Source organism: Mustelus asterias, chromosome 7 (assembly GCF_964213995.1).
Source record: "Mustelus asterias chromosome 7, sMusAst1.hap1.1, whole genome shotgun sequence".
In the NCBI taxonomy this organism is placed as follows: Eukaryota; Metazoa; Chordata; class Chondrichthyes; order Carcharhiniformes; family Triakidae; genus Mustelus; species Mustelus asterias.
In genome coordinates, this window is record NC_135807.1 from 53765757 (window position 1) to 53790938 (window position 25182).

The 25182-nt window shown below is 39.8% G+C and overlaps 1 protein-coding gene and 1 pseudogene across 2 annotated transcripts in view; one reads left to right on the plus strand and one right to left on the minus strand.

The window, feature by feature from the left end:
• The window catches only part of smchd1 (structural maintenance of chromosomes flexible hinge domain containing 1), a 202740-nt gene that overhangs the window by 69557 nt on the left and 108001 nt on the right, over positions 1–25182 (minus strand). For both annotated transcript variants that reach the window (XM_078216072.1, XM_078216073.1), the window contains exons 27-32: positions 24947–25095; positions 23343–23431; positions 20962–21080; positions 18472–18639; positions 14940–15065; positions 7597–7676 (exon numbers count right to left, since the gene is read on the minus strand). In XM_078216072.1, the coding sequence (XP_078072198.1) occupies positions 7597–7676; positions 14940–15065; positions 18472–18639; positions 20962–21080; positions 23343–23431; positions 24947–25095 (731 nt within the window). The remainder of the gene's footprint in view (positions 1–7596; positions 7677–14939; positions 15066–18471; positions 18640–20961; positions 21081–23342; positions 23432–24946; positions 25096–25182) is intronic.
• Positions 9008–9651, plus strand: LOC144495722 (serine/arginine-rich splicing factor 7-like; annotated as a pseudogene).

Sequence of the window (25182 nt, forward strand, 5' to 3'; positions counted from 1 at the left end):
TAATCAATGGCGGAACAGGCTCGAAGGGCCAAGTGGCCTCCTTCTGCTCCTATCTTCTATGTTTCTATGTCTACATTCCCCTTGCCTCGGAAAAGCAGCCAGCATAATCAAAGACCCCATGCACCCAAGACATACTATCTTCAACCTTCTTCCATCAGAGAAAGATACAAAGGTCTGAGATCACGTACCAACTGAATCAACAACAGTTTCTTCCCTGCTGCCATCAGACTTTTGAATGGACCAAACATATATTAAGCTGATCTTTCTATCCACCCTAGCTATGACTGTGACACAATATTCTGTACCCTCTACTTTCCTTCTCCCCTATGTACTCTATGAAAAATGTTTTATCTGTATAGCGCGCAACAATATTTTTCACTGGATCCCAATACACGACAATAAAAAATCAAATCATTGTGGGTGGGGAAAATCCGTCGTTCAAACTACTGGGGTTGCATTTTTCTTTTATGTTTTGGTTCTTATGGGACTGAGGAACCCTTGCTTGTTTCCTGAGAAAGTACCGAACAAATCATGTACCCTGGAAAAGACCAGTTCTTTTTTCCTCTCTATTGTTGCGTATCTGATGTTGGAGTGGGGAATTATCTTTAGGTGCGTGCCTGGCCATAGCTGACTAATCCCTGAATATCTAGCCTTGCTAGGTTGGTTTTCTATTTTGATTTGGCAGCATGGGCAGTGATGGCAGTTATTTGATTATTTGGCCCATGGAATGTACAGTGGGCATATTATCCAGTTGTTGGGATTTCTCTGATGAGGGGTAATAGGTGTAATCGTGTTGATAGTGGTGTCTAGTGGGTGCTCTTGGGATACCTAGAGAGAGGGATAGTTGGCATGCTAGAGTGATGGGAGTATTCTTGCTTTGCTGGCCCTTATTCTAAGGTTTTGTAGAGTAGGTCAGTGCAGCAGTGGCTGTGTTTATCTGGGTCAGGTGGAAGGAGAGCAGGTTGGTCTCCCCCAAGGCTTCTCCTTCTGCGGGCTTCTGGACTGCTCTTCTTTAGAGGCTTGATTCTCCTGGAGATGTGGTGCCCTGTTAATTGTGAGCCTCAGTGAAAGTCTAGGTCGGGTGGTTCAGCAGTGTTAGAATCTTTTTGGTTGGAGATTAGGGTAGTTGGATGAGTGGGTCACCTCCTCCAAGTGGTCTTAGTGGTATCCTTCTTGTGAAAGTGGGGACACAGGAGAGTGTAGTTGCCATCACTAAGGAGAAGGTTCTGGGGAAACTGAAAAGTCTGAATGTGGATAAATCACCTGGACCAGGATGGGCTACACCCAGGGTTCTAAAAGAGATAGCTGATGAAATTGTGGCGGCATCGGTGGTGATCTTTCAGGAATCACTGGAGGCAGGGAGGGTTCCAGAGGACTGGAAAGTAGCTAATGTAACCGCTGTTTAAGAAGGGAAGAAGGCAGCAGATGGGAAATTATAGGCCGGTTAGCCTGACTTTGGTCATTGGCAAGATTTTAGAGTCCATTATTAAAGATGAGATCGCGGAGTACTTGGAAGTGCCTGATAAAATAGGACTGAGTCAGCATGGCTTCGTTAAGAGGAGGTCATGTCTGACAATCTGTTAGAGTTCTTTGAGAAGGTAACAAGGAAGTTAGATAAAGGAGAACCAGCGGACATGATTTATTTGGATTTCCAAAAAGCCTTTGACAAGGTGCCACATAGGAGACTGTTAAATATGTTAAGAGCCCATGGTGTCAAGGGTAAGATCCTGGCATGGACAGAGGATTGGCTGATTGGCAGATGGCAGAGAGTGAGGATAAAAGGATCTTTTTCAGGATGGCAGCCGGTGACTAGTGGCGTGCCTCAGGGGTCAGTGCTGGGACCACAACTTTTCACAATATACATTAATGATTTGGAGGAAGGAACTGAAGGCACTGTTGCTAAGTTTGTAGATGATACAAAGATATGTAGAGGGGCAGGTAGTATTGAGGAAGCAGCGGGGGCTGCAGAAGGACTTGGACAGGTTAGGAGTGTGTGCAAAGAAGTGGCAGGTGGAATACAATGTGGAAAAGTGAGAGATTTTGCACTTTGGAAGGAGGAATGGAGGCTTAGACTATTTTCTAAATGGGGAAATGCTTAGGAAATCAGAAACTCAAAGGGACTTGGAATCATTGTTCAAGATTCTCTTAAGGTTAACGTGCAGGTTCAGTCGGCAGTTAGGAAGCCAAATGCAATGTTAGCATTCATGTCGAGAGAGCTAGAATACAAAAGCAGTGATGTACTTCTGAGGCTATATAAGGCTCTGGTCAGACCCTATTTGGAGTATTGAAAGTAGTTTTGGACCCCGCATCTAAGGAAGGATGTGCTGGCCTTGGAAAGGGTCCAGAGGAGGTTCACAAGAATGATTCCTGGAATGAAGAGCTTGTCGTATGAGGAACAGTGGAGGACTCTGGGTCAGTACTCATTGGAGTTTAGAAGAATGAGGCGGGGGGATCTTATTGAAACTTACAGGATACTGCGAGGCCTGGATAGAGTGGATGTGGAGAGGATGTTTCCACTAGTAGGAAAAACTAGAACCAGAGGGGCACAACCTCAGGCCAAAGGGACAATCCTTTAAAACAGAGATGAGGAATTTCTTCAGCCAGAGAATGATGAATCTGTGGAACTCTTTGCCGCAGAAGGCTGTGGAGGCCAGGTCATTAAGTGTCTTTAAGACAGAGATAGATAGGTTCTTGATTAACAAGCGGATCAGGGGTTATGGGGATGAGAAAAATATCAGCCATGATTGAATGGCACAGCAGACTCGATGGACCGAGTGGCCTAATTCTGCTCCTATGTCTTATGGATGCTGAAAGACTACATCTGGCATTTATTGGATAAACCTGATGTTCCTCTCTTTTTTGGGCTTCTTCTCTTCATCTGGGTCTGAGAAGTGTTGATATCAGCTCTGATTTGTTATAGTTTACCCCAGTGATTTCCCCTTATCTTTTTGGAAGAGGAGGGCTTTATTTCTCTCTGAGACATCCTGTTGATGAGCGTCTTGACTATTTTTATTTTCCTTGACGGTAGCATTTCCTTGGAAGAAACTTTTTCAGTGATGGGGAGTCTGATCAGTGCCTCTGATTCAGTTGGCGAGGAGAGGAGTTTGTACTGCTGCAAGCCTGGGTGAGGTGTGCGAGTCCTTGGGCTCACTGGTTCCTGTACTAATGCCGCTATACTATAGCCTGTACCGATGGTGGTACCCTGATGTTCCCCCTTTTCTGGGTTATCCTTTCATTATCTGGAGGTCCTGAGCTGCTGAATTAAGAATTTGTATATTAACCCATGAGGGATCCCGTATATTTTGTAGCCCTGTCTATGTTATCCTGTGGAGAAGGGTGTACACCATGGGTTCAGTTTTGTCCTGTTCTCCCGAGATTCCCCACTCTTTCTGATATCAGTATGAGAGGAGTTGCCAGCTACAAACGATTGCAATGATGGATAATTGGAATAATTTTTATGGATATTCACTCGTCTTTTTTGTATGGTAATGTGGAATAATGATTACTCCAGATTGAGAGATTTGTTATATTTCATGGCAAATGTAAAATCAAAACTTCCAATAAATTCCAAAAGAAAGGTTTATGTTTATATGGCACTTTTCACAACAGGGAACATCTCAATATATTTTACGGCCAATAATAGAAGCGTAATTGCTGTTGTAAAGATGAGAAACATTGACAGAGGGACTTGGGTATCCTTACACATGAATCACAAAGTTAACATGGAAGTATAGCAAGCTATTAAAAAGTATATTATATCACCTTTAAGGATTGGGATATTAGAATAATACTGCAAGTAAAGAAGTCACCTGGAATGCTTTATACAGTTTTGGTCTCTTATCCATGGAAAGATACACTTGGCTTTGAGATAATGCAACAAGAATTTCGAGACTACTTTCTGGGATGAGGAGATTGTCTCATGAGAAGGGAATAAATAGGCTAAGCCTATATTCCGCAGAATTTAGAAGAATGAGAAGTGATCTTATTGAAAGGTATAAAATTCTTAAGGGGCTTCAGGGTAGTAGGTTGTTTCCCCTTACTGGGTAGTCTGTCTAGAGCTAGGGATCACTGTCTCAGAATTTGCGATGAGGAGAAATTTATTCACTCGAAAGGGTTGTGAATTTTTGAAATTCGTTATTCTAGAGGGTATGAATTCTCATTCTCTTGTATACTTAGGGCAAAGATCAATAAATGAGTACTAAGAGATCAAGGGATATTGGGATAGTGCAGTCGAGTGTAACAAATGCAGAAGATCAGTCATGACCATAGTGATTTAACATGAAAGATTTTCTGATCTTATGTTCTTCTAATCAGGACTAGAGTTTGTGGGGAGCGTGGGTGTTTGAAATGGGAGAGAGATATTTGGCACTAGCAAGGAGGTGAAGAAGATAATCCTTTCTTTGGTTATGTTTCTTTTCTACTAAGACTTAAAATAACTTTGCTCCCAATGCAGCCCAACGCAAACTGGAGGAACAGCACCTGATTTTCTGATTAGGCACTTTATAGCCTTCTGGACTTAACATTGAGTTCAACAACTTCAGAGTATGAACTCCATGCTCTCCCTCTACTCCATTTCCATTTATTTTATTTTTATCTCATTAATCTCATTACTTTATATTCTTATTATTTTTACTTTTCATTCTTCCATCATTTCATTTGTCCACTTCTTAAAAATTTTGCTTTCCATCTCGCTCCCTCCCCCCACCCCACTAGGGTCACCTGTCACATGTCTCAGCTTGTCCTTTGACACTCTACACCTTTGTTCTGGCATTCACACATTCCGATCTTTTAATGGACTACTACCACCATTTACATTCCCTTTGTCTTTTTGTCTGTGACATCTTTGTCAATTACACCCCCCTCGCCCTTATAGTATAAATCTCATCCTATTTTGTCTTCAGCTCTGACGAAGCGTCACCCAGACTCGAAATGTTAGCTCTATTCTCTCTCCACAGATGCTATCAGACCTGTTGAGATTTTCCAGCATTTCCTGTTTTTATTTCAGATTCCAACATCGGCGATATTTTGCTTTTAACTTAAAATAACTTGGCTACGAGTAATTTAGAGAAATGAAAACATTTAGTCCATGAGCCATCATTCCATAGTAATTTTCAAAATGCTTTTATTTTCAAACTGTTTAACTTAAATCTAATTCTTGGTTACTGCTGAGAACTTGGCATTTCTTTCAAAGGTGGGACTCTAAAGGAATACACTAATTTCTTTGGACTGGGACTGGATGGTGGCTGATCTGGTGAAAATGTAGCCAGGAGAGATAAGAGGGGTAAATAGTTTCAGGCAGGGAGTATAGTAGCACAGACTACGGAAAAGGAAGGTGGGAAGATTGGTACAGATAGGTGTAAGTTCTATCAGAAAAGAGTTACAGGAAGGTAATGTGAGCAAATAGGATTTGCATGAATATGTAAGAGTTATATGTTACGAAGTATATTTGGCTTCCATTCCGAACACCAGTTAACATAGAAAAAATGGCAGAAACAGGCCATTTAGTCCACCCAGTCCATGCTGGTGTTCATGCTCAACTTGAGCCTCCTTTCCTCATCTAAATCTATTAGCTAACCCTCCACTTTCTTCTGCCTCATACGTAGTTATTATTGAAAGTCTGAGCCACTCCACATATAATACACTAGCCTATAAGAACATTACACAAATTATAGAACAGTGTGCCAATTTACAAGAGGAAGATAACGACAATTCAAATTTAACTAGCATATAATTAACAAACAAGGCAGCCAACTAAAACAATTTCTCTCAACCGACATGGAGCCCTCACCTTCATGGTTAAAGTACTTGGATATAAATCCATTTCACACTTAGAAAACTGGACGATATGAACATGCATTATTAATATGGTCATTTTATGTAAATACAAGTATGAAAACTAACAGAACAATGTCGTGGCTCTGCAAATTGTCTCCCCCCTCAAGTATTCAGTATTCCAAAGATATTCTTTAAGCGCGACAACTTAAAAATTAAAATAAAATTGCTCGATAATTTCCATATAGTCTCCGTCTGGTACCCTGCATATCTTGTTTTTGTGCAATATATATTGAAATCTTTTGAGTTGACAGACAGAATCCCACATTAGGATTGAAGACTGACCTGGAATCCTTAGCATGTGGATGATATTGTAACACATCTTCAAATGTTATTCTGCAGCAATACTGAAACACTGGACATCACTAAGATTTTACAGGATGCCAGTACAATGTACAGTCTAACTACAAGCATAATAATTAAGAACACAATCTGCTTTGAAAGGTGCTCTTACATCATACCAATTAGAGCCTACAGCCTGTCTGATTCAGCTTCAGACAGTTGCCAGGAATGGAAACTAAAGTCAGTGAAGAGTTTGTAGAAAAGACCAAGGAATCTTCCCAATTTTTAGTTTGGCGAAATTTCATTTTGGTGAAATTTGACAAGGCAGATTAGGATATAGTTCATATGGAATCTGATGTGCTTTCAGATGATATCATTGAGGAGTGGTAGAGGAGATCTTTGAGATCCCACCGATAAGTGCAGGTGTGGGAGAAGAAGCCATTACAGGTGATCCTCTGGTTATGAATTGATAGATCAGAATGGAACAAAGTTGAGCAGTTCCACCCAGCTGGATGACAGAGATATTGGAATAGAATGGTGTCACCAACTGTGACAAAAGCTGCAAAGACAGATTAGTTTATCACAGTCATTGTCAAAAAGGTCATTAATAATTTTGATATGGGCCATTTCAGTAGTACAGTTAGGTGCACAACCCGATGGGAGGTTTCAAATATGGAACTGTGGAAAAGATGGACACTGATTTGGGAAACAACAATGTGTTCAAGGAAAAAGAGTTTGGAAATGGGGTGGTAGTTTTCAATGGCAAAGGTAAATGGCAGATGTTTTGAAGAGAGGACAGCAGATTTGAAGCAGGTGGAATGGTACCCGAGGAGAGGGGGCCGTTAACACGGGGCTTAGGAACAGAAGTTCAGCAGTTAGCAAATTGGGCAGTATGGATCAAAGGAGCAGTAGGTGGATCCCATAGACAAGTTGAGGTTGAAGATCGAATTCTCGGACTTCAAATGGAATCTGGAGGAAAGCCCTGAGTTCAGAGCTGGGGCAGCAGGAAACATTTATGCAAGTTAGTACCAACCGACATGGAAAAGGGAGGGAAGAGACAGTGGCAATTTCTCTTTGCGATAAAGATGTTCACAAATTTCTTGCATTTATTGTGGGAGGAGAGGGTGGAGGTGACAGAGAAGGCATCTTAGGTCTGTGAAGATAAGCCAGGGATTATCTTTGCATTCCTAGACAATCAGAATATTGAGCAGTTTTAGCAACAGAGAGCATAATTGAATAATGCTTCAAAACCAAAGTTGGGAATTTGAAAGTGCCCTGGGGAAGAACTTAAGGGACCATTTTCTCCAAGGCACAGAAGAAAATTGGAAGAATATGGGGAAATATGGGTGTAGATAACTGCGTAGATAACTGATCAGAGGTTGCCTTGTCAGGTGCAGTTTCAATGGGAGCAGCAAGGCAATTTCTGATGATATCAAGAGGAAACATACAAGCTTGTTGAAAAATAATTTGATTTAACCATACCTTGCTGCAAAGATCTGAAACGACCCTAAATTTGTCCTTCCATTTTCATCAGTTTTCTGCAGTTGCGGTGTTGGTGACAGCTAGAGGAAAAGGAAATCATTTGTTACAGCACTAAAATTCAATTAGTTTATTACTAAAACACATGGGTCTATAGAAATCCAAGTAACCCTGGTAGATCACATTATACAACAAAGAAAGAAAATTACAGCACTGGCCCTCCAAGCCTGCATGGCCATGCTGCCCATCTGAACTAAAACCCCAACCTTCTGGGGACTATACCACTCTACTCCCATCCTATTCATGTATTTGTCCAGACACCCCTTAAAACTCACTATCGTATCTGCTTCCACTATCTCCCCCTGCAGCGAGTTCCAGGCACCTACCACCCTCTGTGTAAAATACTTGCCTCGTACATCTCCTTTAAACCATGTCCCTCGCACCTTAAACCTATGCTCCCTTGTAATTGACTCTTCCACCCTGGGAAAAAGCTTCTGACTATCCACTGTGTCCATACCTCTCGTAATCTTGTAGACTTCTATCAGGTCGCCCCTCAACCTCCATCGTTCCAGTGAGAACAAACCAAGTTTCTCCAACCTCTCCACATAGCTAATGCCCTTCATGTCAGGCAACATCCTGGTAAATCTTTTCTGTACCTTCTCCAAAGCCTCCACATCCTTCTGGTAGCGTGGCGACCAGAACTGAACCCTATATTCCAAGTGCGGCCTAACCAAGGTTCTATATAGTTGCAACATGACTTGCCAATTTTTAAACTCAATGCCTGGCCCATGAAGGTAAACATATGCCTTCTTGACTACCTTCCCCACCTGCGTTGCCACTTTCAGTGAGCTATGTACCACTATGATTTGTGGGCTGTAAATGTTTCTGTTATATAACAACATTGTTAGAAAAATAACATCCTGAAAAATGTATTTCCACAAAATGGTGAAATTCAATCTCTAATCCAAAATGGGGGAGAGGGGGATGAAAGAGATGCTAAAAACAATATTCACCTTTTAACAAGCTTTTGGATGCCTCTCTCCCCTCCCCACATTCTGTGGTTGAAGACCATGTCTAGACCGGTAGTTTTCAACTGGTGCACTGAGAGAAGTGTGCTGCGGCCGTGGGGGCAGACTCGAGACTTTATTTTCTTATTTGTGGAAAAATAAACTGTGGGCTCCTCCTCTTCCATGCCTCGGAAGGAGCCTTCCAGTGGATTGCCTAAAGCCATTTATGGCACGCCTTTAGCAGTGCCATTGTCCCTTGCTGCCCATTCTTCCTCACTGTCAATTCCTGAAGGCTTGGCTCCTGCTCCAATGGCACTATTGCAGCTATAGCTATTGCCATGAACCAGTTAACACAAGCAGCAACTCTTAACCAGATGGAGCGGAGGGCAAGAAAACAGAGCTAAAGAATGGCGTATTACTCCAGAGCTTCAGACTGCAAAGTCTACATTGCTGATTTGGGAACAGGAGATGTCAAAGGAGAACCAGAATGATCTTTCAGCTACTATGGCCCTTTGAGGAATGTGTGGGTAGCACAGAAGCCTCCAGGTTTTGCTTTTGTGGAGTTTGAAGACTCCACAGATGCAGAGGATGCTGGGAGTGGGATGGATGGCACGGTTGTGTATGGATCGAGGATGCGAGTTGAGCTGTCAAATGGGATGTCATGCAAATCACACTATGGCTGTCATCCTGCTCACCGCCGGTTTGTCCCCAGTGACCATTGCTCTCAGTACAGCGAGCATGGTCACCAAGCCTATTGTTCCTGTTACAAGAAAAGGCATGGCATCAGTTGTTTATCGTCCAAATCTCATTCCCATTCAAGATCTAGATCAAGTGAACGTTGTTACAACAGATCCCGAAGCCACAGCTGCAATCCCTGATCTCATTCTCCTTCATATTCAAAGAGAAGTTGGCCCTCACTCCAATGAGGTCCAAGGCCAGATCACCAAATCAATGAAGGCCTTCAAGATCTAGGTCTTTTTCCGTTAAGTGGGAAACTCGTTCCCCTTCAGAAAATTCTTGGAAGAGCCCAAGTCCTCGAGTAGATGATTGAAATGGAAAGACTGTGAACAGCAATGGGGCCCTTGTCATCTGACTAACCTAGATGTTTTAGTGCCTTTTTACATACGTGCATTTCACAGAAAAGTGTTACAAATGTTCATTTAGCATGAGTAAATATTAAGTGAATCTTGTAAAACAACTGTCCAGCTTGCTCTGTGGAGTTTCCTCATTAACTGGCAGCATTCAGTAAAATGCTTGCATTGTTGTATTAAATTTTACACCTTTATCAAAGTAGAAACTCTGTTTCAGTGAATTTGTTGCAGTGTGCCAGGTTAAAGCCATGAAGATTATATAATCACAAATTTCTAAAGCTTCGAAACTGGTTAACTATTTTGGCTCTACAGTTTTTCCTCCCAATAATAAAAGAAAAGCCTTAACCCACAGTACGAAAAGGCGTAACTGGAAACAACTGCAACATGCTGAAATAAATTCCATAAAGTGCTCAAAATTATGACTAGATTAGTTGTCTTCACTGAGACAGTGGATGAGTCAATGTTTTCAGTGTGGATCCTTTATCACAGCTGCTCTAACATGCTTTGGTTGTTAACTGCCAAAAAATACAACAGTCATTGTACTTCAAAAGAAATTCACCATGTGAGGCATTTCAACATATTTCTGTTGCTAAATCGCCACACAAATACAAATGTTATTTGCGATGAGTAAACTGAATGATAAGCAGCCTTTGTGAAAATTATTTTATAGTTCCTAGTTTTATAAACGTTGCGTGCAATATATTAAGTGTTGTGTGCAATACACAACTAAAGTTTTCCTATTTACTGAACCTGATAAATGCACTAACTAGTTTGATGTCAAACATGTTTACAAGTCCCAGAAAAGCAAAGTTCCTGTAACGTGTGAACTATATTTTGATGCTTGTGTGCAGTGAGGGAAATAACTCTTAACCCATTTATGCATGTCGACATTTGGAATACTGTGTGCAATTCTGGTCACCCTATTATAGAAAGGATATTATTAAACTAGAAAGAGTGCAGAAAAGATTTACTAGGATGCTACCGGGACTTGATGGATTGAGTTATAAGGAGAGGCTGGATAGACTGGGACTTTTTCCTCTGGAGCGTAGTAGGCTGAGGGGTGATCTTATAGAGGTCTATAAAATAATAAGGGGCACAGATCAGCTAGATAGTCAATATCTTTTCCCAAAGGTCGGGGAGGCTAAAACTAGAGGGCATAGGTTTAAGGTGAGAGGGGAGAGATGCAAAAGTGTTCAGAGGGGCAATTTTTTCTCAGAGAGGATGGTGAGTGTCTGGAATAAGCTGCCAAATGTAGTAGTAGAGGCGGGTACAATTTTGTCTTTTAAAAAGCATTTAGATAGTTACATGGGTACGATGGGTATAGAGGGATATGGGCCAAATGCGGGCAATTGGGATTAGCTTAGGGGTTTTAAAAAAGGGCAGTATGGACAAGTTGGGCCAAAGGGCCTGTTTCCATGCTGTAAACCTCTATGACTCTACGTCAGAACATGAAGGACAGCCTGCAATTGTCCACTGATTTAAGTATTGAGAGGTTTGGTAGGCAATGAGGTTTCTAGATACACAAATAGAAACATCCACGTGCTGCCTTAACTTTATTTCACGTTACATCCTGGCCACAGGTGTGGACCTTGCAATATTTAGTCATGGGTGCCAACAGATCATATTTAGTTTGTGGTGAGCATGCTTGCTGGAAATCACTTGTTTACTTCCCCTACCAGGCCAGTGTGGATTTCAGCAGTTTTTAAAAAAAATTAACAAACTTAACTCAACAGTTCAGATCAATGTTCTGGACCTATCAGAATCTTTTTCTCGCTCTTATTTTGGAGTGCCACACATTTTGTCCTTTCAATGAGAGAGTTAGTTTCAAGGTTTGAAATATTTCCTCTTCCTCCCCAACCCTGGCCTTGCTAAATTCAATTATTCTTAATTTAAGAAGGGCATTTTAAGAAAATATATATACAAATATAATTTAAGATTTCTTGCTGGTTATGATACTACCTTTCCAAATCTTTCTTTCTGAATGGTCTGAAACTGCAAGTATCTTTGCAAAACCTGCCAAAAAGGTAGCAAGCACAAATGTTCCATCTCCATAGAGACACAACACCAAGTCACCCCACCCCTTTTAAGTGATTGGTCACTGTTGGTTCGCTACGACATTGTGGGGTGTTTCTGAGCAATCAATTCAGCTGAAAAAAAGTCGGTGTGCCATGGAATTATTTGTTAATCATTGAAGTGTGTCGTGTTACTGAAAAAGTTGGGAACCACTGGTCAAGACTACCAGTGTACTGCCAGGAGGAGAAAGCACAAAGAAGCCAAAGTAACAGCACATCAACTCCAAATCATATGGATCCAGAGGCAAGGCACACTGAAACAATCTTTACCAAATATCCTTGTGAAGAGCAATATGTCAAAATGCAATCTCAGAAACACAAGTGGTGGCTGTTTCGTCCAACACCATTAATGCCAACGCCTTAGACCCATTCCTCTGGCAAGAACTCTACCTTTTTAACTCTTACTTATTCAAATTTTAACCCATTAGCCTTCTCAAAGTTATTTTGGATTCTGTTTCTATCACTGTTTTTAAGTTTTTATAAACAATTTTTTTGACCTCTCCTTTTGTTCTCTTAGTGATGCTGAAGTCATACCCTTTAGTTACTGGCTTAGTTGTGACGGAAATATTTTTACCACAGTTAATCTTATTAAACCTGCAAACATCCATCAAATTTTGATTTATCCAACTCTGAGAGAAGCCCTGATTTTCTAGTAACTAAAGCATTCCATTTCAGACATCAGCTGAGCAAATCTCCTCTATATGCTCAGCATTTGCCTGTAGTAACAGCCCAAAATTGAAGTTTGCTAACCACAGCCTAATTATTAACGGTTACCATTTACTTTTATTGCATCACCACTATGCCTTTACATATTCTTAAGAGCACTGTGGGTGTACCTACATCAGATGGATTTTAGCAGTTCTGAAGACCACTCTCACCACCTTTTCAGTGGCAGTTTGGGATGGGCAATAAATGCTGGCCTTTTCAGTGGTTTATATTCCATAAAAGAAAACAGAAAACTTAAGATTCCATTTGTTGCTTTTTAAAAATCTTATCAACTTTTAAAAGATTTCTGTTCCAGGGCATCCTAAGCCCCCTATAATCCACATTGAGTGGTCTAATGATAGTACTGACATCTGGTGGATGCCAATGGTTATATACTCCAGTCAAAAAAAACATTCACAACTGTTCTTTTAGCCAACTTTGTATCTACATAGCTATATTTCCTCAAATAATTTGGATTTCCACATTAATTTACAAGCTATGACACCTCAGCAAATGCTAAAAATCATACAAAAATTCAGCATCTTTTCTTTATAATATAATAATTTCCTTAGAACACTCAAATTTGTAATTCCTGTAATTCCAGTCCATTCCTGGCTATTCTTAATTAGTAAGAGTTTTAACAACACCAGGTTAAAGTCCAACAGGTTTATTTGGTAGCAAATACCATTAGCTTTCAGAGCGCTGCTCCTTCGTCAGATAGAGTGAGAAGGAGCAGCACTCCGAAAGCTAATGGTATTTGCTACCAAATAAACCTGTTGGACTTTAACCTGGTGTTGTTAAAACTCTTACTGTGTTCACCCCAGTCCAATGCCGGCATTTCCACATTGTTCTTAATTAGGCCATTTTTTCAGAGCATTAATTTTTATGGTCTCTCACAGCTCAGTACACTACCAATGTTATTACTCAGCATATCCCCTTCTATTTTATTTAAAGATGTTAGGCGCCAGAGTGTAGCGACTGTGGGATGTTCACAGTAACTTCATTACAGTGTGAATGTAAACCTACTTGCGACTAATAAATAAATCAGAAGGTTTTGCAACAACTTCCATAACCAAAATATGTGCCTTGTTAGTGGAAAAGTCCTAAATCAGAACAGCAAGGCATAATGGAATTAACAGTGTCAGAGGTATTTAAGTTCGTGAGACATGGGGAAAATATTGTGTCCCTTCATAGCTTTGATTTATCAGCATGCCTTTGAGTAAAGCAATATGAAGAAAGTTGGATCAAAATCCTGGAAATTCCCTCCCAAACTGCAGTGTGGATGTACTGACACTTAGATGGATCGCAGCAGTTCATCACCATGTAAGAATCATAGAATCCTACAGCGCAGAAGGAGGCCCCATTGAGTCTGCACCTACCACAATCCCACCCAGGACCTATCCTCATAACCCCATGCATTTACCTTAGCTAGTCCCACTGACACTAAGGGGCAATCCAACATAGCCAATTTACCCAACCTGCACATCTTTGGACTGTGGGAGGAAACCAGAGCACCTGGAGGAAACCCACGCAGACACGGGGAGAATGTGCAAACTCCACACAGACAGTGACCCAAGCTAGCAACTGAACCCAGGTCCCTAATGCTGTGAAGCAGCAGTGCTAACCACTGTGCCACCCTGCTCTCAAGGGAAATTTGGGATGGGCAACAAATGCTGGAATAGCCAGCAATGTCCATACCCCATGAATGAACAAAAGAAAGATGACTAGAGGATAATAGTTCTTACAGGATTTTGCATTGTTAATTCAGTTCAATTTAACTTTGATGAATGGTGGACAATCATGCTGTCATCCAACTGTACCCCAAGTTACTTTATCCATCTGGCATTTTTGAGAAGCTACTGTATTTATTCAATTAACTTAGCTCAATGGAAAAGGTCATTTGAAAGTTACAATTCAGAAATATATTGAAAATTCAAGATGTAATGTAGTTGGAGTCAAATACAAATGATTTGTTTTCACTTATTTATGGTTAATTGTTTTGTTTGTAGTGTTAACTATTTCCATTCTTAATTTAAAATTGGAACTTGAATCGAAAATAAACATACCACTATTCAAAGCAGCAGTTGGTCACCTGTTTTTAAGAGTTTGACAATATGCAATTGTCAGGTGGTCAAAGCATCGCGCTCCAATTTTTTTGTTGCATCAAGGGTCTTGATTTGAGAGCAGTCATTTCATTTCCAAAGCACAAAACAGAAGAAACCAAAGGAATATATGAAAAATAGGACTACATTTCTCAGATTTGGGGGCTGGGTAACTAGGCCTCAGGCTTCTATCAGTGCTATCTGTATGCATTATAAAACCTATTTTTAGGAAAACTATTCTTAGCCTTCACATGCAGGAAAAGCTGTCACATTTTCCCTCACCACCCCCCCATATTTGTGTACCAATCATGTTAGTGATACTATAAATTCTAAATTTTGCAGCCAATATGGCATCAGTAAATTCCTTACCTTTAGGCCACTTTCTTTTAGTAGGACAATTTTAATCATAGGTTCAGGAGAAGGATTCCCCCAAGCATCACAAAGCTGGATAACCAAAGGCTTATCAAGAGCCTTACCATTGACAACAGAGAGGGGCTAAATATAAAAAAAATGTTCAGTTAAGGCAGATACACTCAATGTCAACTTTCAAATAAATTCTACACAAAACTGAACTGATGGTCATACTAAATACCTTCAATGTTGTTTGTTATCACCATAGAATCTCCAAAAACAAATCAATGATTCATCATCCAAATACATAAAAGGATATCATATAATTAAATATGGACTTAAAAGGGTACCTGCGAATGCACAATTTGCTGCTAAGCCCTGTACTTGTAAGAAATGATTCTATGAATAACCATGTGAGACTTGAATCTTCATGGACAAATTTAATCAGATGGGTTCATTGTGTTTTTGTGACAATTTCTTATATTTGAGACAGTTTCTTAGAACAATGTGTTGCGAATACAAACAGGGAATAGGCTATTTTGGCCTTGGCAAATGAGGCAGGATTAATTAATGATCCCATAGTAAGGATCCTCTAAGGAAGAGTGATTATAATGTAATGACTTCAGATTTAGTTTGAAGGTGAGAAACTTGGGTATATCTAGTTATTTACTAGTACCATAAACTTACTTCAAGGTAACAAAGGTATGAAGACAGAGTTGACTAAAATGAGCTAGGAAAATAGATTCAAAAGTAACGTGGTAGATAATTCAGTGGCAGTCATTTGAGGCATTTCACAATTCCCAAAAATATATTCCATTGAAAAATAAAGACTCTATGGGGAGGATGAACCATCTGTGGCTGTGGAAATGTAGATGGTATCAAATTGAAAAAGGCATACCATGCTGCAAACATCAGTGGTAGGCCAGGAAAAAATATAGAAAAAAGCAATGGATGAATAAAAAAAGAGGGAACAAACAGATTGAAAATAAACTAGTAATAAATATAAAAGTAGACAACAAGAGCTTTTGCAAGTATATAAAAAGAGAACAGCCAAAGTACATGTTGGCCCTTTAGAGGATGAGACAGAGAATTAATGGGAAACAAACAATTGGCAGAGGCAGTGAACAGATATTTTTTAATTTATCTTAATTTGTCACGCAAAAACCACAGAAAGTTAAAATGCAGGTTCAACAAGTAATTAGGAAGACAAATGGAACATTAACTTTTGTTGCCAGGGGGTTAGGGATAAAAATAGAAAAGTCTTACTACAATTGAAAAGAGCATTGGTGAGATCACACAAAGAGGACTGTGCAGTTTTGGTCTTCTTACTTGAGGGAAATAGTTGCATTGGATGCAGTGCAGAGGTTTAATACCTAAACACAGGAATCTCTACAGACTAGGTCCAGCAAACACTTAGCAACCACTAAGCATGTAGAAAATATTACGCATTTTACCTAGTTATAAATATGCTGCTTCCAAGTACAGGGCACAAAGCTTGTCCAATTAAAGCCAGCATGTCAAAGCATTTAACTGATAGGCTATTTGTGATGGGACAAAATTCCAGCAAGTCATTGCTGAAAAAAGACATGCTGTCAACACCATTTCCCTGGCACTCATCACTCACCTGATGAAGGAGCAGCGCTCCGAAAGCTCGAGCTACCACATAAACCTGTTGGACTTTAACCTGGTGTTGTGAGACTTCTTACCTTGTAATAGTAAATTATAATGCATGAGAAAGTGCTGATTGATTGGGAAGTTGATTTTGATTGGTAGAGGCTTGGCCATGGAGAAACAGTTAACTACCAAGCTTTTGTTTTTTGCTTATTCATTCATGGGACATGGGTGTCGCTGGCTGGCCAGCATTTATTGTAACAGTTTTAACAACACCAGGTTAAAGTTCAACAGGTTTATTTGGTAGCAAATTTGCTATCAAATAAACCTGTTGGACTTTAACCTGTTGTTGTTAAAACTGTTACTGTGTTTACCCCAGTCCAACGCCGGCATCTCCACATCAGCATTTATTGCCCATCCCGAGTTGCCCTTGAGAAGGTGGTGGTGAGCCGCGTTCTTGAATTGCTGCAGTCCATGTGCTGTGGGTTGACCCACAATGCCATTAGGGAGGGAATTCCAGGATTTTGACCCAGCGACTGCAAAGGAACAGTGATATATTTCCAAGTCAGGATGGTGAGTGGCTTGGAGGGGAACTTACAGGTGGTAGTGTTCCCATGTACCTGTTGCCCTTGCCTTCTAGAAGGAAGTGGTCATGGGTTTGGAAGGTGCTGTCTAAGGATCTATAGTGAATTGTTGCAATGCATCTTGTAGATAGTACACACAGCTGCTACTGAATGTCAGTGGTGGAGGGAATGGATGTTTGCAGATGTGGTGCCAACCGGGTTGCTTTGTCCTGGATGGTGTCAAGCTTCAGTGTTGTTAGAGCTGCACCCATCTAGGCAAGTGAGGAGTATTACACCACACTCCTGACTTGTGCCTTGTAGATGGTGGATAGGCTTTGGGGAGTCAGGTGGTGAGTTACTCACCGCAGTATTGCTAGCCTCTGACATGCTCTTGTAGCCACTGTGTTTATGTGGTGAGTCCACTTGTGTTTCTGGTCAATGGTAACTCCAAGGATGTTGACAGTGGGGGATTAAGTGATGGTAATGCGTTTGAATATCAAGGGGCAATGGTCAGAGTGTCTCTTATTGGTGATGGTCATTGCCTGGCATTTGTGTGGCGCGAATGTTACTTGCCACTTGTCAGCCCAAGCCTGGATATTGTCCAGATCTTGTTGCATTTGAACATGGAGTGCTTCACTATGACTCATCGCGATTGGTGCTGAACATTGCACAATCATCGGCGAACATCCCCACTTCTGACCTTATGACGGAGGGAAGGTCATTGATGAAGCAGCTGAAGATGGTTGGGCCTAGGACACTATTGTGAGGGGCATCTGAAGAGATGTCCCAAATCTGAGAAGACTGACCCTCCACAATCCCAATCATTTTCCTATGTCCAACCAGCAGAGAATTTGCTCCTGATATCCATTGATTCCAGTTTTGATTTTGTTTGAATTCAAATGAGGCAGACTGACTCAATTACTATAAACTGCCTCTACCAGAGTCCACTTGTCAACCAATCAGCACTCTCATGTAGTACAACTTGTATGCTCCCTTTGCAATTGGCATTCTTGCCAATCTGTCCTGAAAAGTGCAAGACAGACAGCTTCAGCAGTAATGTTTCTTTTTGTTTTCCCCGACAATACTCAAGTCCTACACGACTAAACAGATAAAATGAATTAAAATAAGCAAAATACTGCAGATGCTGCTAGACCTGCTGAGTTTTTCCAGCATCCTCTGTTCTTGCTGGCTACAATTAGTTGATTGTTACGAGTACTACAAATTTGTCAAACTTAGGTTATTGGATAAACAAAGTTATCTATAATACAGTTGCTGACATGAAAACAGCACTCAAGGTTCACAGTATTTTTGAGCACCTTAAAAGTGAAATTTGCCTGAAAAAAAAAATTAAAAGTAAACTAACTACTCAAGCTTACCTCTTCTGTATTTCCCCATTCAAGGATGGCAATTTGGGTTGGGGGTCCTGCAGTCAGATGAATTCTTACATAATCCACAAAATCACGCCAAGCAAAACAAAGTTCTTTTTGACCAGTGGCTCCAGGTATAAACTTTATTCCCCGAACAACCACATACTGGCCATTTTCCTAGGAAGACAAGCAATGGTTTGCATTTATAAATCACTTTTCATTTCTATAAGTCTCTCACTTCATGTCCAATTATTTATTTTTCAAGTACAGTTACTGTCTACTTAAAATAAAATACTTTTATATACATCTATTAGAGCCAAACTCTGTACAGACACAGATGCTGTATTTTTCAAAAGCTTCTCAAAACTACCAAAGAGTTAGCCCATCATCTACTAAATAGGCAGCAATTATAAACATATATTCTGATAAACTTTAAAACTAAATTAAGTTTTTAAATTTCACAGGATATTTTTATGCTCATCATCTGTACTTTGAAATTCAATTTTCTGTTCAGTCATATGAACTTTAACTCAATAATAAAACTAGCGCGTTTTTTTCAATCAAATGTAGCATTTGATAAGGTATTTATTGAGAAAACTGAAGGACAGGGCAATATGATACAAAACTGGCCAAGGCACAGAAAACAGAGTGCAGTGATGACATGTTTTTCAGACTGACAGACCTATACAGTGGTATCTTTTAGGGCCTATTAGGACTGTTGGTCTTGATGCACCTTACTGTCCTGGACTTGAGTATAAAGAGAATAATTAAAAAATTTATAGCAGACAGAAAAACTTGGAAATGTAGTAAACAGTGAGGAAGATAATGACATGCTTCAGAAGAACAGAGTGTGAAGGTACATGCCAGATGAAATTTAATGAAATAGGAAGTAATGTACTTTGCAAAGAAAAGCAAGGAGGGGCAATGTAAACCAAATAGTACAATTTTAAAGACGGTGTTGGAGCAGAGGCTGGAGAGTTTACGTACATACTGTTACGGACAGGAGGGAGTTCATTTAAACAGCCCTGATTTCTCCTCTCATCAGTCATCTGTAAATAGAAAGGCGTGTTGATTCTGACTGTCCAACCCTTCGGTTTTGGTGTGTTCCCATTTCTATTAATAACTTCACAGCTAATTTGAGATAGGGTGAACTTGAAAATATTGTTTGGGGTGGGGATGGGGTGGGGGGGGGGGGGGGGGGGGGAGGAATCAAGAGGTGGGATAGCTGACAGGTATTGGAGGGTGGGGTAGTTCGTACCATAGTTAACTCAGGACTTAGAAGTGGTTAAATTCCTAACTTTTCCTGGGTAACTACTCTGCTAGGAGAGTCGGAACAATCAAAAGTCTCCGATTTAAATTGGAGTATTAGATACATTCCAGGTGAAAGGTAATTGCCCAATGCAAGTTTAAATTTCCCAGGCAATTCCCATGCAATCCTTCCCCGGGCTTTCAGGGGAACAGATGATCTGGGCTGAAGACGGGAACGGGTTAATGAACTTTGTAATACTTATGTGTAAAAGGCATTGTAGAACTTGTTTTCGTGTATCCAAAAACAGATAAGAGAAGCAGTTGCCCCTGCTGTTGTACACAAGCTTATGATTTTCCCAGCTAATTGTGTTCAGCATTGTGGCTAACCCAGCTAGTATAAGCTAGTATCCATTTTGTGTTCTTTTATATTATGTACTTCTGTGGAGGTTGAATGCCTTCTGTGATCGTATAATAGATTCATATATATTTATTATATATTCATCCTTACCGATATAAATTGTTATACAGGCCCCTGTACTTCAGTTAACTTGTTTGCACAAACTTATAATCTTGTATGCTGGATAAACAAACCACAGATGTCCGCCACATAGAGGTGACAGAACAGACAGCCTTGAGATGGCTACGATTACATGGACTATGCGAAGGACGGAACCGCCGAGGCAGCAATAATCATGAGAAAATGCGGACGTGACCAGGGGCGAAAAGATATGTATAAATATTTGCTCTTAACCTGTATTCGGCGAGAAGTCTGGAGAACCGCTTTAGGGATCGGACTTCTCCCACAAGCTTGTGAAAATAAACCACTGTACTTTGACTCACGACTAGTCTCAGAAGTGTTATTTACCTACAACAGGGCCAACATCGTGTGTAAAGAGTGGTGAGAAAACTACTGCTGTTTAAAAAATATGAAAGGCTGGACAAGATCATTTGAGAGAGAAAGCAGGGGAAATGCATAGTGCAATGATGACACACTCTGAAAGAGCTCTGAAAAAGGACACTCTCTCCACCATTAGCCCTGTTTTTTGATTAATATGAGTAGGGATGTTTTGCCTTTTTCCTATGCTCTGATTAACCCGATATCGATGGTTTGGGGGAAAGAATGAGGAAGAGCCAACTATTCCACTAAATAACTTCTGCAGTGGATTCAGCAGCATCAACTTTAATTCAGAGCAATAGCTCTCAGTAAAAGACAGATTGCGGAGTTTCATGAAATGTGACTATCTGGCGTACCTGCCAAGTGAATTTTACATGACTCTTGTCAAGTCCTTCTCCAGCTATCCCCAATAAATTTACGCAGGAGGATGTTAGGGATTGAATTTGGTTGCCATGGCGATCAGTAAGCGTTGCATCTAAGAAATGAAAATGAATTAATATTTTACATTGAGTAACTTTAACAATTTATCCACAACCTATCTTAAAAACAATACTTGTAGTTATCTTTAAAAAGCCACCAGTGCAGTATTATGTTACAAACAAAATTTGCTACTTTTCCACCATACGTTGTTTTTTTCTAACTCCTGAGCTTTGAAAAAATCATCCACCACTCTTCTTGGAACAAAAAACAGATTGAGAATATAATGGCTTTAGTTTTGTGTCAACTATAAAATGTACAGAATAAGACCATTACACATAGGAGCAGAAGCAGGCCATCCAGCCCTTTGAGTCTGCTCTGTCATGCAACGAGATCGTGACTGATCTGTCTGATAATCCTCATCTCCACTTTCCCATCTTATCCCCATAACCCTTGATTCCCTCGCTGATTAAAAATCTGTCCATCTCAACCTTGAACATGCTTAATGGCCCAGCCTCTACCGCACTCTGCTGTAAAGAATTCAACAGACTCACTACTCTCAAAGAAATTACAACTTACCTAGCTGTGGTATATTTTTGCAGATCACAACTTACCTAGCTGTGGTATATTTTGCCTCATTGAAATAAAAATTGTCCATGCATTTGGAAATTCAGAAAGTCAACCACAAGGGAACCTAGGCAGACTGTGCAATATAATCTTTCCCAATATGCCATTAAAGTATACTTGATTTAAATAATGCATTGCCTCTGACTGAAGGAAGCAGCACTGAGGGCCTAAGTAACAAAAAAAGCATTTAAACTTACAACTTTTTTTAAAAAAGGGGGTGGTTAAAATAAAACCCACTAGTGTAAGGGCAAGTGGGAATTTAAGCATAACCAAAGGAAGATAAAAATGAGGTGACCAGAAACAAGCCACTAAAGGTACAGCTCAGGAGCCCTGTTCCAACTTGTGGAAAATAAACCATTCATTCAAAGAGGGGTGTGGCTAACCTCCAAATCAAAAACACAACTTTTAAAATTTTTTTACTCCACCCTTAAAGTTTACAAAGCTAATGTTCAGAGTGGATCGAGAAAACCCACATCCATTCCTTGCTTGCTCTAGAAACCAAATTCAAAACCCAATTGAATCCAATTCATGACCCCCAGAAGAGAGACAAACAAGATCCAAGCTAACAAGGCATTGCACCCCATCTTGGATTTGATCAGATGCTTGATCTTAGGCAAAAGACCGAGAGGCAAACTGATGAGCCTTTTCTAGCAAGCACAAAAACTCTGCTGGAAAGATTTGAGTGCAACCATTGCCAATACAACAAAGAAAACCACAAACTATGAGGCATGACTGCAAATAAAACCTTTACATGCAATTGATGGGGTGAAATCACTGCGCCAAAATAGTGATTTTTTAAAATAAGGAGCAACGCCTCTGTTTTTCTCTGGCCAGTGTCCCCCAGTGAATGAAAGCAATGCTGTGAAAGTAAATCATAATTTTGCATGCAAAATATCACTTGTTAAAACCACAAAGAAATCCTGTGATTGTCTTCAATATAATTGACCTCCATTCCTTGGACATTAAAAGCTGATATTAAACAGGTGAGATCAGCAGATGTCAAAATTTCTTCAGGAACCAAATGCTTATTTTTAGGTTTGCACTTAATTTGCAACCTGAAAATATCTTAATATAATTAGTTAAATTTTCAACAAAATATATGTTTACATTAATAGAGAGTTTACTTAATAAGATGGTTTTATGGTACAACCAAAGAAATTGAGATGCTGTGCTCTCTAAGCGGCACGGTGGCACAGTGGTTAGCACTGCTGCTTCACAGCTCCAGGGACTTGGGTTCGATTCCTGGCTTGGGTCACTGTCTGTGTGGAGTTTGCACATTCTCCTCGTGTCTGCGTGGGTTTCCTCCGGGTGCTCCGGTTTCCTCCCACAGTCCAAAGATGTGCGGGTTAGGTTGATTGGCCATGCTAAAAATTGCCCTTAGTGTCCTGCGATGCGTAGGTTAGAGGGATTAGTGGGTAAAATATGTAGGGGTATGGGGGTAGGGCCTGGGTGGGAATGTGGTCAGTGCAGACTCAATGGGCCGAATGGCCTCTTTCTGTGCTGTAGGGTTTCTATGATTTCTATGATAAGCTATTTTAGCATGCACCGACAATTAGAGAAAGCCTGGTCTGGATAAGTCAGGCTGTTTTTAATCCATGTACCTTTGGAATCCCCACAAGTACTCAGATGTGGAAATTTTAAAATGTTAAAATATCAGTATATTAATTAAAAATAAACTTTAAAACAAACTTACGTATTTCTCCTTGTAGCTCTTCACCCATCTGAACAGTGCTTAATCCTTTCAATGAACATTTCAAAAGCCTAGCTTCATCTGGCTGTGGCCTAAAAAATGTTACAAATTGCACTGTATTAAATGAAAAGTTTAAGCTTCCTTAATTGTACTTCTACCCCGAATCAGGACCAATAGTAAGTTGCACTACTTTAAGAATATGTCTGAAAATTATATAGTTCTTTCAGCGTACGTTTTGTAATTCAGTTAAAGATAGCCCAACCAATAGGTTTTTACCATATTTAAGACTTATCAAGGTAAATTATGAGCCTTATAGCCTAACCACACAGTGTTTCTGAATGCTAGCGTCTGCATTCCCATCTTAATTATATTGTTCCTTATTTATCTCTCTCCTTTATTTCTAGCTTTTAGTATCTCTCTATATTTTCCTTTTAAATTTCCACAAATACAGTGGAACGTTCTGAGACAAACACCAGCATATGTACAAAAAACAGGTGGCAGTTTTGTAAAAAAAAAAATTACGCCGCACCATGTGTGGGATTTTATGGCTTCGCTTGTCCCGTTTTACCTAGTATTGCAGTACAGGCAGATAAAGATGATAATATTCAATAGAAGCTTTCCCAGTGCCTCTGTGGTGTTTTTCCAACCATAATCATGAACAGTGTGACTAGTCATTTCATTGCACTGCCTTTTATAGGATCTTGTGCGTAAAATGGCTGTTTGGCTACATAATATATGTACTTTTCAGTAAGCTGATTTTGAAGTCCATGTCGAGATGTTAAAATATTGAAGAGATGATATACAAGTATAGGAATTAATTTTTATATATAATCTACTTCCGCTATGCACTGCACTGAGAAAGCTATTTTGAATATTGTAGCAGTACCACAATTAGCCCTCTGCAGGATCCAATCTGATTGCTTAGATATTTTAAAAGTTACAGCCCCAAAGAAATATAGAATGAAAACACCCGTTTTTATAAATAAAACCACTGCAAAGTTAAAAAGATGTGGTTTTCCAATTTAAGTGTGCCACATTAAATAACATCCATGGACCTTAAGCCTATCTATCTTGATGCTTGGATATTTTTTGCTATGGGTATATTGTGAGCAGGTTGAAAACATGAATGATGAATCCATGGCAAATGAGCTTCAATACAGAATCTCTTTCACAAATTGATACAAGCCCACATCCTTTTGCTTAGATGCAATAAATGTTTGTACAAGAGCAGTGAAAGATAGGGCCCTCTGTAGCAATTAATCTTCTCAATTCATAGCAATTATTTGAATGAGGAGCTGAGTGTCTAATTTACATCACTGAATTTTACAAGGCAAATTCAATAGCCTTTACTCAAGGCAAAACAGCATGTTAATCATGCAAATTTATGTTCGAGCATCTAATATATTATACTGTACTGCAAGTCTTCCATTTGTTTTTGCAATTGAATTATACATTTAACTGATAAAAGATCACAAACCTGAAATGCTAACTGATGCTGCCAGGCCTGCTGAATATTTCCAGGATTTTGTGTCTTTTTTACTGCACATTTAACTGACGTGACATTAAAGTACTAAAGGTGGATGAGAAACTAAGACTTTTCGGCTTACTTGACTGTAAATGCACTTTCCAGTGAAACGTGATCATCTTGATAGGAGACCTGACAATAACGCACATCCTTAACAGAGCATGGTACTTTCACATCAGGCAACAATCCTTGAATTAAATGTTCTCTATTTATCCGTGGTGTCCAGTTAACCTAAAATTAAGAATTTTAACTCAATTATTATTTGGTCATTTGGGAAAAGAAATAAATGCAAACTACTCAAACATCATTTTACTCAGT